At 46.3% G+C, this 16,103-nt stretch overlaps 1 protein-coding gene across 1 annotated transcript in view; it reads right to left on the bottom strand.

Annotated features, from left to right (window-relative positions):
- Positions 1–14,321, bottom strand: part of Acer2 (alkaline ceramidase 2) — a 36,840-nt gene extending 22,519 nt beyond the window's left edge. Inside the window, exons 1-3 of the mRNA XM_051164024.1 lie at positions 14,096–14,321; positions 943–1,057; positions 39–180 (exon numbers count right to left, since the gene is read on the bottom strand). Of these exons, the coding sequence (XP_051019981.1) occupies positions 39–180; positions 943–1,057; positions 14,096–14,203 (365 nt within the window). The 5' untranslated portion in view covers positions 14,204–14,321. The remainder of the gene's footprint in view (positions 1–38; positions 181–942; positions 1,058–14,095) is intronic.
- Positions 14,322–16,103: the final 1,782 nt, after the last annotated feature.

Raw genomic sequence — 16,103 nt, 5'->3', positions numbered from 1 at the left:
GGCATCTAGTAAAGCAAAAGGCTTTAACACAAGCTTACCTGTCATTCCGAAAGATCTTTGGTAAATATCTCCGGGGAAACCACATGGCCAAGGCACACATCAGAACCCAAAGGATGGCAAGCTCATCGATCATCTGACCCAGGAAACTAAGAGTTGCATGGAAGTAGACTGAGCCAATTCCTAGAAACGACACAACCAACAAAGAAGAGATTAATGCAGAACAGACTTACCGCTTCAGGACAGCCTTTCTCCAGGTACTAACAGATTCATGAGAGAGGGAGGGAGGAAGAGAGAGAGAGAGAGAGAGAGAGAGAGACAGACAGACAGAGACAGAGACAGAGACACAGAGAGAGACAGAGAGACAGAGACAGAGAAAGACAGAGACAGAGACTCACAGAGTCCAGGCATGCAGACCTAGAGGCTAGAAACAGAGTTTGAAGTTGGGCTCAAACGTCAGCACATCACAACAGTAAGAACTCCACACCCAGGCACACTCTGTCTCCATCCTCTCTGAACCTTACTGATAACAGGCAGTAAATAGAGGTCAGCACTATCTCCCCGTTAAGAATTCCAAAACAGCCGGAGAGGAAATGGAAATCACACAAGCATTTCACAGAACAATGAGGGGCCGCACGTCTAAATATTTTTCTTTCGTTAAGTCCTTTGGAGCCACATCTCATCAGACTTCAATTGTTCCAGAAGTTCTTCAGAAGTTCTCAGAAAGCCACCGCTGGCACACCACAGACGCCCAGTGCCGATCTGTGATTGGTACAGGCAGCGCTTGTTATCAAGCCAGCATGGTCCTTTCGGCATCAGGGGAGCACTGGCTAAGACGTCAGAGTGACTCTCTGGTTTACAAAACATTGTGTTCAGAGGGGACAGGAAACATGCAGGGTCCCACTTCCTGCCTTTCAGCCGCTGGTCCCACATGGCTCCACTTACCCACTACAACCAGGAGGGCCCATATTAAGTAGATGCCGCTGTTGAAACACGCCGCGTACTGGCGGAACAAGCACATGCAGATGGGAGGCAAAACGAAAAATAAGACGTTGCTGATCTGCAGGGGAGAGAAACAAAAAGACGAGCTGAGCGTCCAGTAAAAGCACAAAGCAGCGCAGCTGCTTGTTCCAGGTGTGTCCTTTACAAACCAGGGTGAAGGTGGCTGCGAGTCTTGTGCAAGCTCTGTGCTTTTTTGAATTGCAGGCACACAGCTCGAGCAAGGGTGCAGGGGGTGGGTATGAAGGATGCGACAGAGGGACTTAGAACACCTTAAAGACCATGTAGGAGGCTCCTTGCTGCCTTTTTTTATCATAGGAGCAACTGTAAACAGTACCAGCAAGGCTAGAGGCATAGCTCAGTGATAGAGCCCTGGCCTAGCATCGAACCCTAGGGGTCAATCCACAGTGGAAGTGGGGGGGTGAGTGGGCGGGGGGCTGGGGACGTGGGGTGGATGGCGGTGCATGGGAACACATGAATACTTGGATCTACGAAAATTTCCTTAACTCCCTCTACTCTTCAAAGAACCAACAACTCTTGCTTTTCACACAAGGAAATTGCTTTTTCTAAGGTACCTCTTAAGTTACCCTGTCAGTTTTCTTACCCTAATCAAAACCTATTTTTAGAAGAAACTCAAGTTTGTAGATTCTTTGCCTGGTGGTGCAGTTTAGTGATACCAGCACTCAGACTGAATCAGGAGGATCAGGAGTTTGAGGAGAGATTCAGCCACACACTGAGCCTGGAAACATGAAACTCTCTGCCACTGCTGCTGCCACCCACCTCCAAAAAGAAAAGAGAAACCTGTGTTTCAACTTACAAGTTTTATTTGCACTTAAACCTATTATGTCTCCAAGAAGCATTCAACTCTTGCAAAAAATTAATAATGGCCAGGAGTGGTGGCGTACACCTTTAATCTTAACACCTGGGAGGCAGAGGTAGGCAGATCTCTGTGAGTTCGAGGCTAACCTGGCCTACAGAGCAAGTTCCAGGACAGCTAAAGCTGTTACACAGAGAAACCCTGTCTCGGAAAATAACAACAACAACAACAAAAATTAATAATGTTTTATCTAATGTAATATACTATAAATATCATTGTCTGAATATGTAATCATTATTAAAAAATATCTTTAGTCTAGCAAGATAGCGTATACCTATATCCTAGCTTGAGGGAAATAGAAGCTAGAAGGACTGTGAATTTGATCAGTTGAATTTAGGCAACCAAAATAAATAAATAAAAATAAGTGAACCAAAGCTGAGCATGGCGGCTCATGCCAAAATCCCAACACTTGGGGCAGGCAGATCTCTGTGAGTTCAAGGCCAGCCTGTCTACAAAGTGAGTCCAGGACACCCAGTGCTACACAGGGAAACCCTGTCACCGGGGAAAAAAGAATAAATAAAACAAACTAGGAGCTGGCGAGATGGCTTAGCAATTAAGAGCACAGGCTACTCTTCTAGATGCCCTGGGTTCGATTCCCAGAATCCAAGTTAAGGGTCACAGCCTTAACTCTTGTTCCAGAGGATCCGAAGCCTTCTTCAGGTCTCCACAGGCAATGCATGTATGTGGTGCACAGCCATACATGCAGGCAAAACATTCACACAAATAAAATAAATATTGTTATTATTGTTTATGTATTTAAAATAAAATAAATAGGAGCTGGAGAGATGGCTCAGTGGTTAAGAGCATTGGCTGCTCTTCCCAGAGGATCTGGGTTCAATTCCCAGCACCCACATGGCAGCTCACAACTGTGTATAACTCAAGTTCCAGTGGATCTGACACCCTCACACAGACATTCATGTAGGCCAAACATGAGATGTATATTAAAATTTAATTAGCCAGGCATGGTGGTACATGCCTTTAATTCCAGTACTCAGGAAGCAGAGGCAGGTGGATCACTGTGAGTTCGAGGCTAGCCTGGTTTACAAAGTGAATCCAGGATACCCAAGGCTACACAGAGAAACCCTGTCTCGAAGAGGAAAAAAAAAAAAACAAACCCAAAATTTAATTAGCCAGGCATGGTGGCGCACGCCTTTAATCCCAGCACTCGGGAGGCAGAGGCAAGCGGATTGCTGTGAGTTCAAGGCCAGCCTGGTCTACAAAGCGAGTCCAGGACAGCTAAGAATACACAGAGAAACCCTGTCTCGAAAAACAAACAAACAAATAAATAAATCTTTTAAAAACAGTAAAACAACAAAAGAAAAATAATATTAATAAAAATAGTATACGTTCTTTGGCTCATACCAAGGCTTTTAGAGCCAGTGTAAATTTCATGGATATAGCAAGTCTCGTTTTTAGCCACCTCTCCTGTGTTCACAAGCCACACTGTAGAGCATAGTGCTACAACCTGACTCTAAGTGTTAAGAGCCTGGAGTATATCTCTGTTATAGGATGCTTGTCTGACATTTGTGAGGCCCTGACTTCAATCGCCAGAATCGCCACAATAAAATAAAGTAAAATAAATAAATAAATAAATGAAACAGAGGAAGAAGGGGCGCTGGAGGGTGGGGGGACAGGGCGGGAGGCAGCAGCAGGGGAGCTGAGCCCTCCCCAGACAACAAGTCTTCTGGCTCCTCGTCATGTACTTCCAGCCTGTAGAACTGTGAGAACCTCTGCTATTGTAAATGACTGGATTTCAGGAGGATAGGCAGCCTTGGCACCAGTGACTTGGTAATTCTACACTCAACAGTGGACTTTTGAGGGGTTTCGCTTTTGTTTTACGCTCTTACCAATAGTGTACAAGGGTTCTATTCCTTGCCAGAACATACTGTACTCTGTTGTTTGTTTTTAAAGTAAGGCTGTCCTAGAAAGTATGTTGCAATGGACAGTCTGCTTTTTAAGTGTCTTCCCCAGCTGCTGAAGGAGGAGCTCTTGGTCTAGGCCTGTGTATGCAGAATGTCAAGATAACATCTAACTCTCAACCTGCTTTAACACTGGAGGTGAGGTGGGAGGCAAAAGACTTGACAAAACAAAACAAGTGACTCAGCAGTTAAGAACACGTGCTGTTCCTGCAAAGACCAGAGTTCACAGAACCCACATCAGGCGGCTCTCGTAGCTGCCTATAACTCCAGCTCCAACACACACACACACACACACACACACACACACACACACACACACACACACACACACTTAAAAATAATAAAAAGAAGGCTAGCGAGATGGCTCAGTGGTTAAGAGCACTTGCTGCTTTTACACAGGATCCTGGTTCAGTTCCCAGCAACAACATGACAGCTCACAGGCATCCATAACTCCGGGTCCAGGTGATCCAACACCATCTTCTGGCCTCCTCAAACACTAGACAGGTATGTGATGCCCACATACACATGGAGACAAAACATTCATACACATGATATACAACAAATATATCTTCAATAATAACTATTATTAATATCATTATAATATATAAAATAATATATTGATATATAACATAAAAAATTATAATGTCTATAACCGCAGATACTCTGGAGGTGAGCCAACAGAATCACAAGTTCAAGGCCTTCCTAGGCCACTGTGTGAACTAATAGCCAGCCTGGACAACTTAGTGAGACCCTGTCTCAAAATTTTAAAAACTCAAAAGAGCAAGCCTGGCAAGATGCCTCAGCGAGTAAAGGCGCTTGCCACTAAGCCTGTCTGTCGATCAGAGTTCAACTCCTGGGACCCACAGGTGGAAGGGAGAACCAACTCCCTTGAGTTGCTACAGTAGGCAAACAGCCACACTCACTAAGTCAATTAAACAAATGAAAATTTAGTAAATAAGAAGAGGGCTGGAGACATAACTTGATGGTAAAACCCTCCCCCAGCATGTGTGGGGCCCTGGTCCAATCCTTAGTCCTGTCAGAGAAATTCAAGGATGGATAGAGCGGGTTAAGTGTCTTGGGGTTTCTGTTGCTGTGATAAAGACCAGGACCAAAGCAACTTGGGTGGGGGAGGGTTTATTTCCTCTTAGACTTTCAGGAAACTGTCCATTGCTGAAGTCAGGGTGTGAACACAGGCAGGGCAGGAGCTGATACAGAGGCCATTGAAGAGTCTGCTTGGCTTGCTCATCCATTACTTTTTCTTTCTTTCTTTCTTTCTTTCTTTCTTTCTTTCTTTTCTTTTCTTTTTTCTTTCTTTCTTTCTTTTTTTTTTTTTTTTGGTTTTTCAAGACAGGGTTTCTCTGTGTAGTCTGTCCTAGACTTGCTTTGTACACCAGGCTGGCCTCAAACTCACAGCGATCCACCTGCCTCTGCCTCCCGAGTGCTGGGATTAAAGGCATGCGCCACCACATCCGGCTCATTACTTGCTTTCTTACGGCCCACCAACAACGGGCTCAGCACCCCCACATCAATCACTAATTAAGAAAATGCACTATGATTTGCCTATACGCCAATCTCATGGGAATCTCACTTCCCAAATGACTCAGCTTTTGTCAAGTTGATGTAAAACTAGACAGCCAGTAAAAATGAACACTCAAAAACAGGGCCAAACCGGGCGTGGTGGCACACGCCTTTAATCCCAGCACTCGGAAGGCAGAGGCAGGTGGATCACTGTGAGTTCGAGGCCAGTCCTGCACAGTCAGGGCTGTTACACAGAGAAACCCTGTCTTGAAAAACAAAAAAACAAAAACAAAGTAAGAGAGGGCTGGGGGATATAGCTCAGTGGTACAGCATTTGCCTAACGTGCATGAGACCCTGGGTTCAATCCTCAGCATGAGGAGAGAAAGAAAGAAGACTGAGGAGGAATGGGACATGGGCTTACCTACTGCACACACACAGGTTTTGCTCATGCTGTGAGCACAGCTTCTCACTTCTGGTGGAGCAATTTAAAGAGCCAGTGACCCTTCAGCATTAAGCTGGAAGGTCTTCAAAGCCATCCCTTAAAGGGGACATGAAGACGCAGAAAGGCTCCAAGGCTGGCTACTAGCAGCAATTACCCAGAGCCATCCAGCCAGCAGGCTCCTCCCACTGCCCCACCCAGGTTTTCACATCCAACTGTCTTCCCTTCACTGGGAGCTAAGAACTGTGAACGCCATCACACTGCGCCTGCATGCGTCATCACGTGGTGTAAACTTAAGGTTCATAGAGTAGGGGGAAAGTAGATGAGATGGGAGATAGTGACAGGGGAGCAAAGAGAGAGGAAGAGGAGAAAATTTTAATTGTAGCTTAATCGTTCTCCCTTATGCCATGGGCAAGCACTCCCTCTCAGGGACATCCTATGAGGTAAAAACTCCTTTCTACTCTTCTCCTCAGAGATCAAGCCTTTTCTGGATGCAAACCCTCAGTATATTTCTTTGCATTTACATGAATAAAAGAAGACATGTTCCATACTGCAATGCCATCATTCTGTTAACCTTTTCTTCATCATCATCACCACCACCACCACCACCATCATCATCATAATCATTATTTTGTTTTTCGAGACAGGGTTTTTCTGTGTAGCTCTGACTGTCCTGGACTTGCTTTGTAGGCCAGGCTGGCCTCGAACTCACAATGATCCACCTGCCTCTGCCGCTCTGAGTGCTGGGATTAAAGGCGGGCGCCATTCATCTCAGCACGCATGGATTTAGCACCAATTTAGAGTCTCCTTTATAATGCTGGGAGATACGATGCACTTGGGGATGTGTTTGCTTGTTCATGGTAGGATCTCAGGTAGCTCAGGCTGGCCTTGAGCTCACTGGTAGCCAACGATGACCTTAAACTCCTGATCTTCTGCCTCTGCCTACCAAGCACTGCAATTACAGGTGTGCAATGACATGCCCTACTCTATCAGGCATCTTGACTTTTACTCCAGCGCACCTTTCTTGCCCTGGAGGCCTATCAATTTCTCTTGCTTCAGCCGAGTGCAGCTATGACTGGCAAGCTGTCCATTACATACATGGCTCTGAAGACTCATATTACCACAGGCAAGGAACACTCCTGTCACACATAAATATTTTCATATGTTACTCATGAAGCCATGAGTTCATTTATGGTACCTGCACTGCTACCGTCGTTTAAAGCTTTTGAGAAGGGTCACACAGTGTAGCCTGGGTTGGTCTTAAACCGTAGCAATCTCCCACTTCATTTGGCCTTTTGAATGCTGGGATTACAGGCATTTTCCATCACTCCACACTATTTTTAAGTTCACAGGTAAGCCCCATTCAAAGCATTATTTTGATATATGTTCCCTACTTACACTAAAATCACTTTATTATTTTTTTTAATGAACAGCCTATCTACCAAGGCTTGCTGGCTACCACTTTTAAAGACATCAATAAATTAGAGGGCGACCATTCTCAAAACAAAAAGAGGAAGTAATACCAAAATAAACACGGAAAGACAAATGAGCTATGGCTAAAGACAGACTCTGTGGCTCCGTCTCACTGAGAAACAAGCTCTCCTGCAAAATGATGTGGGTCTCGAAAGCTGTAGGACAGTCCAGCCAGAGGGAGCTTGTTTTAGCTCACTGCTGAATTGCTGCTTGAAGATTTGATTGCTCCCTGTTTACAGACTTTTTTTTTTAACTAAGGAAAACCACAGCTTCAAACTGCATTAATCGTTTCCTTTAAGAGTTCCTTATTCTGTGACTTTGTACCTAGCATTTGTTCCAGTCCTCTCACGGACACACGGTGCTCTTGTTCTGCAGCACTGGCATGAGCCTTTGCCACAGAAGCAGGGAGCCCTGGCCATCACCTGGGCAGGAAGCTTGCTCAGCATAGGTTTGGGAGCAGCCTAGGATGTCACCCTGGCTAAGTGTATTGTCTGTGCATCCCAACTGTGTGTAGATTCCTAGTCCTCCATTGAACTGTCCCACTCCTGCCTGTGGGCTGGCCAAATGTCCTGGTTCACCCGGAGCTCAATGTGTCTTTCAGGTCACAGGATTTCCAGTTGTGAGAATCAAGAAAGTTGGGCAGGAGACGTTTTCAAGCCAGGCATGACCATTTATACATGTCACACAAAAGACTTGAATTCTGTCCCTAAACCCAAATGGTAGAAGGAGAGAACTGACTCTCACAAGTCACCTACCTCTGGCTTGTACATGTACACACACACACACACACACACACTATACATACATGTATACATACACACACACACATACATACATACATACATACTAGGGGTGAAGATATAGTTCAGCAGTTAAGAGCACTGGCTGCTCTTGCAGAGGACTCGGGTTAGGTTCCCAGCACAACACAGCAGTTCACAGTCCTCTGTAACTCCAATTCCAGGAGGACCTGATGCCCTCCTCTGGCCTCCATGGTCACTGCACACACACAGAAGCAAACTTTCATACACATAAAATAAAATGTAAAGAAATTAAAATAAGCAAACAGAAATGTTTTTTAAATTAATTAAAATCTTCAAGCAAAATACTTAGGTTATGTTTACTCAGATGCCTGCCTGCAACCCTCCCTCCCAGCCCTATGATGCACACCCTGAAACAATGAACTTCAATGCCCAGTGACTATTTCTAGATCTGGTTTCTGTGACAGGCTCACAGCAGTAAATGCTTAAGCAGGCCTCCTGCCAGGCATATTTTGTCCAGGAAGACCCAGACTTGGACACATAAGGAAAGCTAAACTTGGGCTACAGAGATGGCTCAGAGGTTAAGAGCACTGTCTGTTCTTCCAAAGATCCTGAGTTCAATTCCCAGCAACCACATGGTGGCTCACAACCATCTATAATGAGATCTGGTGCCCTCTGCTGGCATGCAGGCACACATGGGGTCAGAGCACTGTATAAATAATAAATAAAATCTTAAAAAAATAAAAGAAAAGAAAGAAAGCTAACTTTCCTTTTTGTGAAAGTTGGGTACAAAGGAGGAGGCAAGAGACCATGGACTGATTTTATGCATGTATTTCATTTTTTAAAAATATCTGTAGATTTCTGTTTCCCAAGTCGCTGGTCAAGAACAGAGTGTTCAAAGGCCAGATCCAGTGGCCACAAAGCAGACTGCACTTTTCTCCAAAGCAGCCTATGTGGTAGGAGGCCCAAAAGGAGCCAGACATGTTGGTTCATACCTGGAAGCCCAGGACATGGAATGGTGAGGCAGGATTTCCTTGAGTTCAGGGCCAGTCTGGGCTACAGCATGAGACTGTCTTTAAAAGCAAAACAAACAAGCTCACATCATTCAACCCAGTAGAGGTTGGTCGTAGAGAAAACAGTATCCTAGGTGACCAAGTGAAGGGGAAGAGTGAGTTCTTTGGGGGTTGTTTGTTTGTTTGTTTGTTTGGAAACAGTATACCCTGGTTGATCTACATGCAACTTGCTGGTTAGACCAGGTTAGCCTGGACCTCGCTGAGACCTGCCAGCCTCTGTCCCCTGAAGGCTGAGAATGAAGGTGTGTGCCACCCCACTAGGTATAAGAGACAAGGCCTTGGAAGAGATACTTGGACTTGTCTGAAGCCAAGGGTGATAAGAGGGACTGAGGCAACAGTCACAGAGTGGAAGCAAGTGTGTAACTCTCTTTGTGGGGTCCTTTGGCCACAGTGATCAGTATTTACAGTGATCATCTTCAAGCCAGGAAGGACCACTTTACCTGTAATTTCAGCACTTGGGGAGTAGAGGCAAGAGAGCCAAGAACGTAATGTCATCCTCAGCTGCATAGAGAGTTTGAACTCAATCTGAGCTAAATGAGATCATTTTTTTTCCAAGAAAAAAACAAACAAAAATAAAGTAAACACATTGATCTGGGCAGGTGTTACATGCCTGCAATCCCAGTATTTTAGGCACTTAGACAGGTGAGGGGGGGGGAGAATCATTGAAGTTTTAAGTCAGTGGTTTTTGGGGGTTTGTTTTTTTGTTTTTGTTTTTGTTTTTCTTGTCTTTTCTTTTCTGTTTCTTTTGGATTTTTGAGACAGGGTCTCTTTGTGTTAGCCTTGGATATCCTGGACTCACTTTGTAGACAGGCTGTGTTTTGTTTTTTTCTAAATTTATTCGTTTATTACATACACAATATTCTGCCTGCATGTATGCCTGCCCGCCAGAAGAGGACACTAGATCTCTTTATAGATGCCTATGAGCCACCATGTGGTTGCTGGGAATTGAACTCAGGACCTTTGGGAAGAGCAGCCAGTGCTCTTAACCTCTTGAGCCATCTCTCCAGTCCCCTTGTTTTTTGTTTTTGTTTTTAAGTTTTATTTATTATTATGAATACAGTGCTCTGTCTGCATGTACACCTGCAGGCCAGAAGAGGGCATCAGATCACATTATAGAAGGTTGTGAGCCAACTTGTGGTTCTTGGGAATTGAACTTAGGACCTCTGGAAGAGCAGCCAGTGCTCTAAACCTCTGAGCCATCACTCCAGCCCCTTAAGTCAGTGTTTTTATATTAGCAGGTTCCAGGCCAGTTAGGACTAGTAAAACTATATTCCAATATAAAGTTAGAAACAAACAAACAAAAACCCACTGAACATTCTCTTCAACACAGCAATTCTCCAATGAGAATTGACACTTGTAAAATGCATCTATGTGGGCCAGAGCTCAGAAGTAGAGCGCTTGTCTAGTGTGCACACGGCCCTAGGTTTGATTCCTAGTGATGGAAAAAAAAAAAAGTCTTTCCATATGTGTAGACTTTCTCCGTATCCTTCTTTAAAAGCCAAAATGAAAACATCCTTAAATGTTTATTAAGACGGAGTTAATTAAGTAGGTGTGTGGTGCCACACGCCTTTAATCCCAGCACTCAGGAGGTAGAGGCAGATGGATCTCTGTGAGTTCCAGGCCAGCCTGGTCTGCAAAGCGAGTCCAAGACAACCAAGGCTACACAGAGAAACCTTATCTCGAGAGAGAGAAAAAAAAACCACCAAAACAAACAAACAAACAAACAAAAAGTGCTTTAAACAAACTGGCTCTCTGTTTGTTTGGTTTAGGTTTTGGTTTTTCAAAACAGGGATTCTCTGTACAGTGCTGCTGGTCTGCAACTCACTCTGTAGACCAGACTGGCCTCACACTCAGACCTGGCTGCCTCTGCCTCCTGAGTGCTGGGATCAAAGGTGTGCGCCACCACTGCCTGACTGAAACAAACTGGTTTTTACATGAAGCAAATGTGTGTTATTCTGTCAATAAGATGGTTCCAATATAGGCATTTTACATTATGGCCCAACTAATATGCTAAGCACATAAATATTGAGTACTGACATTTACAAGAGAACTCTGACAAAATCAAAAAGCCTAAAGCTCTAACTCCATCTCTGTCATTGTCTTGGCTTCAGCAAGTGATATAAACTAAGTGGGCCCTGATCTCCTTTTTTTAATCTAGTGAATATGTGGTACACCATGCCTACGGTGATGGCAAAGTATCCAACGGAGCCGCAACACACAACCAACAGCTAAGTGTAGCCAGTGGTTACTAAAGTGATAATAGTCACCTATTGCCCAGTAAAACTCATTAAAGCAGCCCTCTCCTACTTTCATTGGCAATTCTTTTATTTTTCTTCAACTCCTTCAACTTTTTTTTCAAATTTGATAATTATCAGTTTTCTTACAAAATACATAATTAAACTAGGCATGGTAGCACATGCCTGAAATCCCAAGATCCCAGTTCTGGATCTTGATACATTTGAGGACAGTATGGGCTACATACACAGTGAGTTCAAGTTCAGCCTGGGCAATAGGAAGACCCTGTCTTAAAAGGAAACAGATGAGATGAGCAAGGTGACTCACACCTTTAATCTTTTTGTTTGTTTTGTTGTTTTTTGAGACAAGGTTTCTCTGTGTAACAGCCCTGGGTGCCCTGGACTCACTTTATAGACCAGGCTGGCCGCAACTCAGAGATCCGCCGGCCTCAGCCTCCCAAGTGCTGGGATTAAAGGCATGTGCCACCATGCTCTGCCCACACCTTTAATCTTAGCACTCTGGAGGCAGAGACAGGCAGATCTTTGTGAGCTTAAGGTCAGCCTGGACAACATAGTGAGGAGCAGGCTAGAGCTATACAGTGAAACCCTGTCTCAAAACAAAGAAACAAATGAACAATGAACCCTGCTGTATTAGTGTGAGCAGCTTGGGAGATGTTTACCATCAACAATTCATTGGTACTCTCTACGTACGAGACAGAAAGGCTCAGGAAAGTCCTGTGGTGGCACCAGCAGGCCAGCAAAGCCACAGTGGGGGTTTACACTCACCAACCAGCTGACCAACTATTTCTCTGTGACCCTCCACATCCCAGAGAAAATGCGGTGGCTTATTAATCCCAAGGAAAAGGTTTGTCAGGTAGAGGGGCTAGATTAAGCAGCCACAAAACCCTGCATCTCTGTTATAAAACAGAGTTTGACACTCACCATACACAGGCTTAATGGGGTGAGACTGAGATGAAAAAGAAGCAGCCAGATGCACAGGCTGTTTGAGAGGCTGAGACAGGAACACTGCAAGCTTAACCTCAGCCTGCTCTATACAGAAAGACCCTTGTCAGGAAGAGAAAAGCTAAGAGAAAGGGGCAGGAGGGGAGGGGAGTACAGAGAAGGAGAGAAGGAAAAAGGAGGATGAGAGCCCCCTCCTCCAGCACTGGGTGGGGGGGGGGCAGCGGGGCACAAGGCTCACTCAGAGCAGAAACGCATGAGCTTTAAGGGACTTTACCACAGGGCTGACCCTGTCTGAGAGGCCTCACACTTCACAGAAAACTGGCGTGGTGGATGTGCAGGAACCTGCCACACAACCTGCCATTCCTTCAACTCTGGTAAAATCTTTAATATTTTCCAGCAGTTCTCCACTTGTTAACTGGCTGGTGTTTCTCCTCCTTGAAAGTACCACCCCCATCCATACCCCGACCCCCACTCCCCTGCTCCAGCCCCTTCTGTTGCTGCCTGTGTATACCTCAGAGCAGAACACACCGTACACCCCCAGCTCCAGCCCCTCCCCCACCCCGTTGTATGATAAGAACAAAGTGTGGCCACTTCCACTAACTAGATCTTTTCCTATGCCTCTGAATGGCAAAGGTCTGAGCAACTAACCTAGTCATATAAAAAGAAATTGAGACGCTGATACAGAGGACAAGTCTGTATTTTAGCACTGAGGTGAGGCACAGCGGTGAATTCTGGGTTGTAGCCCCAGACATACCAGCATGTGAGCATGACCTCTCGATGCTCAGTAGCCCAGTCTTTCTGACATGGAAATGAAACAGTAATACAAGCAAAAACTGGGGGTGGAGGATCAAAAGTAAAGGGTGGGGAATAAAAGGGATCAGAGGTCTATCTGGGCAATAATGCCTTATTCTTGCTGAGGACATTTTTTTTTTTTTTTTTCAGAAATCCAAGAAAGAGGGAAATCCTAAATAACAATCTCAAACTCACAATGACTCAAGCCAAAAGTTCCTGTTTTCTGTGTCTCAACAGCAAAAAAAGATAAGCCAGAAAAATGACCATGCAAAGTCACATTGGGTACCAGAGTCCTGAGAGACTGGCACAGGGGAAAAGCAGAGACATTTCCTCTCCTACGGAGAGCCCTTCCCTCTTACAAAAACCAAAAATCCCAGGATTCTGTAAATTTCCACTTGTCCACATCTAGGGACCTAAGCAAGTCTAGAAAACCCACCCGTTATCACTCTCAAATTTCACTGTGACCACCAGGAGCTGGCTCAAAACTGGACTCTAAAAGCAACGAGAAAAAGAACTCATAGTAATTAACTTGATTCAGGACGAAAACAATTCGACCAACATTGTCATACTTTAGTGGAAAGGACATACCGACTTGTGGGAATGGGCCCAGCCCCTGTACGTGCTCAGGGCTCCCCTTTCCCAGGACGCGCAAAGCAGGTACCCAGCGCAAAAACGCACAATGAGATCCAGGTGCGTCACGCCACAAAGATCCTAGGCAGGGAGGAAGAGAGCTGGCCCTGTGAGTTCATGTCCCCAAATGACCCAAACTGGAAAAAAAAGGTTGACGCGGACCCCTGGATCCCGGATTACGGTAGCCAAGCAAGACAATAGAGCCATAAGAAGAAAATGACAGGAAGACCTGGAGGAGCCCATAAGCCCTGGATAGGGACTGGAGATCAGTGCAGAAATGGAGCTGGAAGTATCTCCCGGAGAAGTGGGCGTGGAGTGACTCTGCCTCGGACATCCACGGACACCCACCGCCTGCTTCCAGGAGCCGCCGCCACTAGGACAGCTCCCTCTCTCCGCCCGCCCGCCCGCTTCCGCGTCCCGCACCGTGTTGTAGAACTCGGCGATGGCAGGCACGATGGTGTAGTTGTCCTCGCACCAGTCCACCTCGGAGCTGCCAGCCCGCAGCTGGTCCCACCAGTGCGGGACACCCATGGCCGCTCTGGAGCATCGGAGCAGCTTCTCGGCAGCGGCTACCGGCCCGAGCGGCTGCGGGGCACACGGTGCGTCTGCCGCTTTATGCGGTGCCCGGCAGCCTCCGGATGCGGCGCCTCCCCACGGGCCTCCCCAGTCCCGCAGTGCCTGCCCGCTACCGGCTCTGCTGACCCGCCCCGGCCCCGCCCCCGGGAGTCCTGGAGCAGGGCGGCCACGCCCACCAGGGCGGGACATGACAGGCAGAGGGCCCGGGAGGGTAGAAGGGGCCGGGGCGTTGTGGAAGACCGGACTGGAGCTGCCAGCTCGCTCTCTCTCCGGTTCCACGCTGGTCGCAAGGGCCTGTAGAGTCGCTCTTAACCGCGTGCGTCCAGGTGGTGTAAAGAACGCCAGAGGGGCCCCCACCCCCCTGTAAAAATGTAAAACGTAGAGAAAAGCACGGAGACCTGGACCCCTTTGGATTCCAGCAATCTGCTTCACTGGCCTTGGGACGCCAGTTCTCAGCCTGAGGCTTTAACAGAAGCAACCCTCTGCTGGCTTGGGTAGAAAGATCCTCCAGGTAGTAGCAACAGGCTTTCTGGACCCTTCCAAGGAGCTTGGGCCATCCACTCCCTGGGGGAGTGCTTCTGCAGTGCTGAGTGTATCCCCTGCCCTTCTTTAGTCTTTTGTGGGGAACAGAGGCTTAGGGAAAACCTTCAGCCATCCCAACCCATCGAGGATGCACTATAGCAGCAGGTAAGAACACAAAAGTGCAGGACATAATACATACACACTATACATAATAATGTGTTCTGGGCACTATTGGGAGTGTCCATATGTCACTTTTTGTGTTTGTTTGTTTGTTTGTTTGTTTGTTTGGTTTGGTTTTTCAAGACAGGGTTTCTCTATGTAGCCCTGGCTGTCCTGGACTCACATTGTAGATCAGGCTGGACTCTAATTTACAGAGATCCGCCTGCCTCTGCTTCCCGAATACTGGGATTAAAGGCGAGCGCCACCATGCCCGGCTCCTATGTCACTGAAGCGTCCCCGGTGGGCGTCCTGCGCAGTGAATTCTATTAACAGACCCTTTCTGCCCGTGTGAGTGTTAGAGCTAGAAATCAAGTTCAGGCCGGATGGCCTATCCGCTCCTAACGGTCTTGCATCTGCGATTATTCTGTAGTTTCTAAATGTAACCATTTTCTTAGGAACCATCTGATTCCTAAGATCTTGGAGAAAAGCATTTTCTTCTCTTCTGTGGTAACTAGGGCGCCTCCTTCTTGGGAAGTTCCAGGTAAGGACGGCGGTAGCTGTCTACGCTGATGGCCACTTTCTCACGCAGGCCAGCCTCCTCTCTAGCTGGACCACATGTAAGCAGTGCTTGGTTGTTGTCTCTCTCCCACAGACACCCATACAGCCATTGTCTCCATGGCTCACAGAAGCTTTGGGTCTCCACTTCCTGCTCACCAGGAACTGCAGCTTTATTCCCTAAGGGAGAAACCACACCTTGTGTCTTCATCATCCCACCTCTGTCCCCTCTTCCTTCTCCAGAGCCAGTTCTCCTGAAACCCAAGGAGGAAAACAAAAAAATACTGCGACCTTCTTCTAGAGTCAGTTATGGGCTAGCAAGAGTGAGCAGGCCAGAGCCACACTATTGTATATTGAACACCAACTGTCCAGCAACAGAACTGCTTTCCTATGTGCTCATATTTTACTCCTCCCAATAGCTTAGGTGAAAATAAGCTGGGTATAGTAGCATATGCTTGTAATCCCTGGGGGTGGGAAGCTATCCACCGCCACCCGTTTCTAATAATATAAAACAGTTATTATACGTGCCAACTTTCTCAAATTGTGGTCCACATGATCAAAATGTCCCCTATTAATATTGTAACATTATCTACCACTTGCAATGTTTTTGCTTTTAATA

The sequence above is a fragment of the Acomys russatus genome, chromosome 2 (genome assembly GCF_903995435.1).
Source record: "Acomys russatus chromosome 2, mAcoRus1.1, whole genome shotgun sequence".
NCBI classification, from domain to species: Eukaryota; Metazoa; Chordata; class Mammalia; order Rodentia; family Muridae; genus Acomys; species Acomys russatus.
This window is presented reverse-complemented; position numbering and strand designations above follow the sequence as displayed.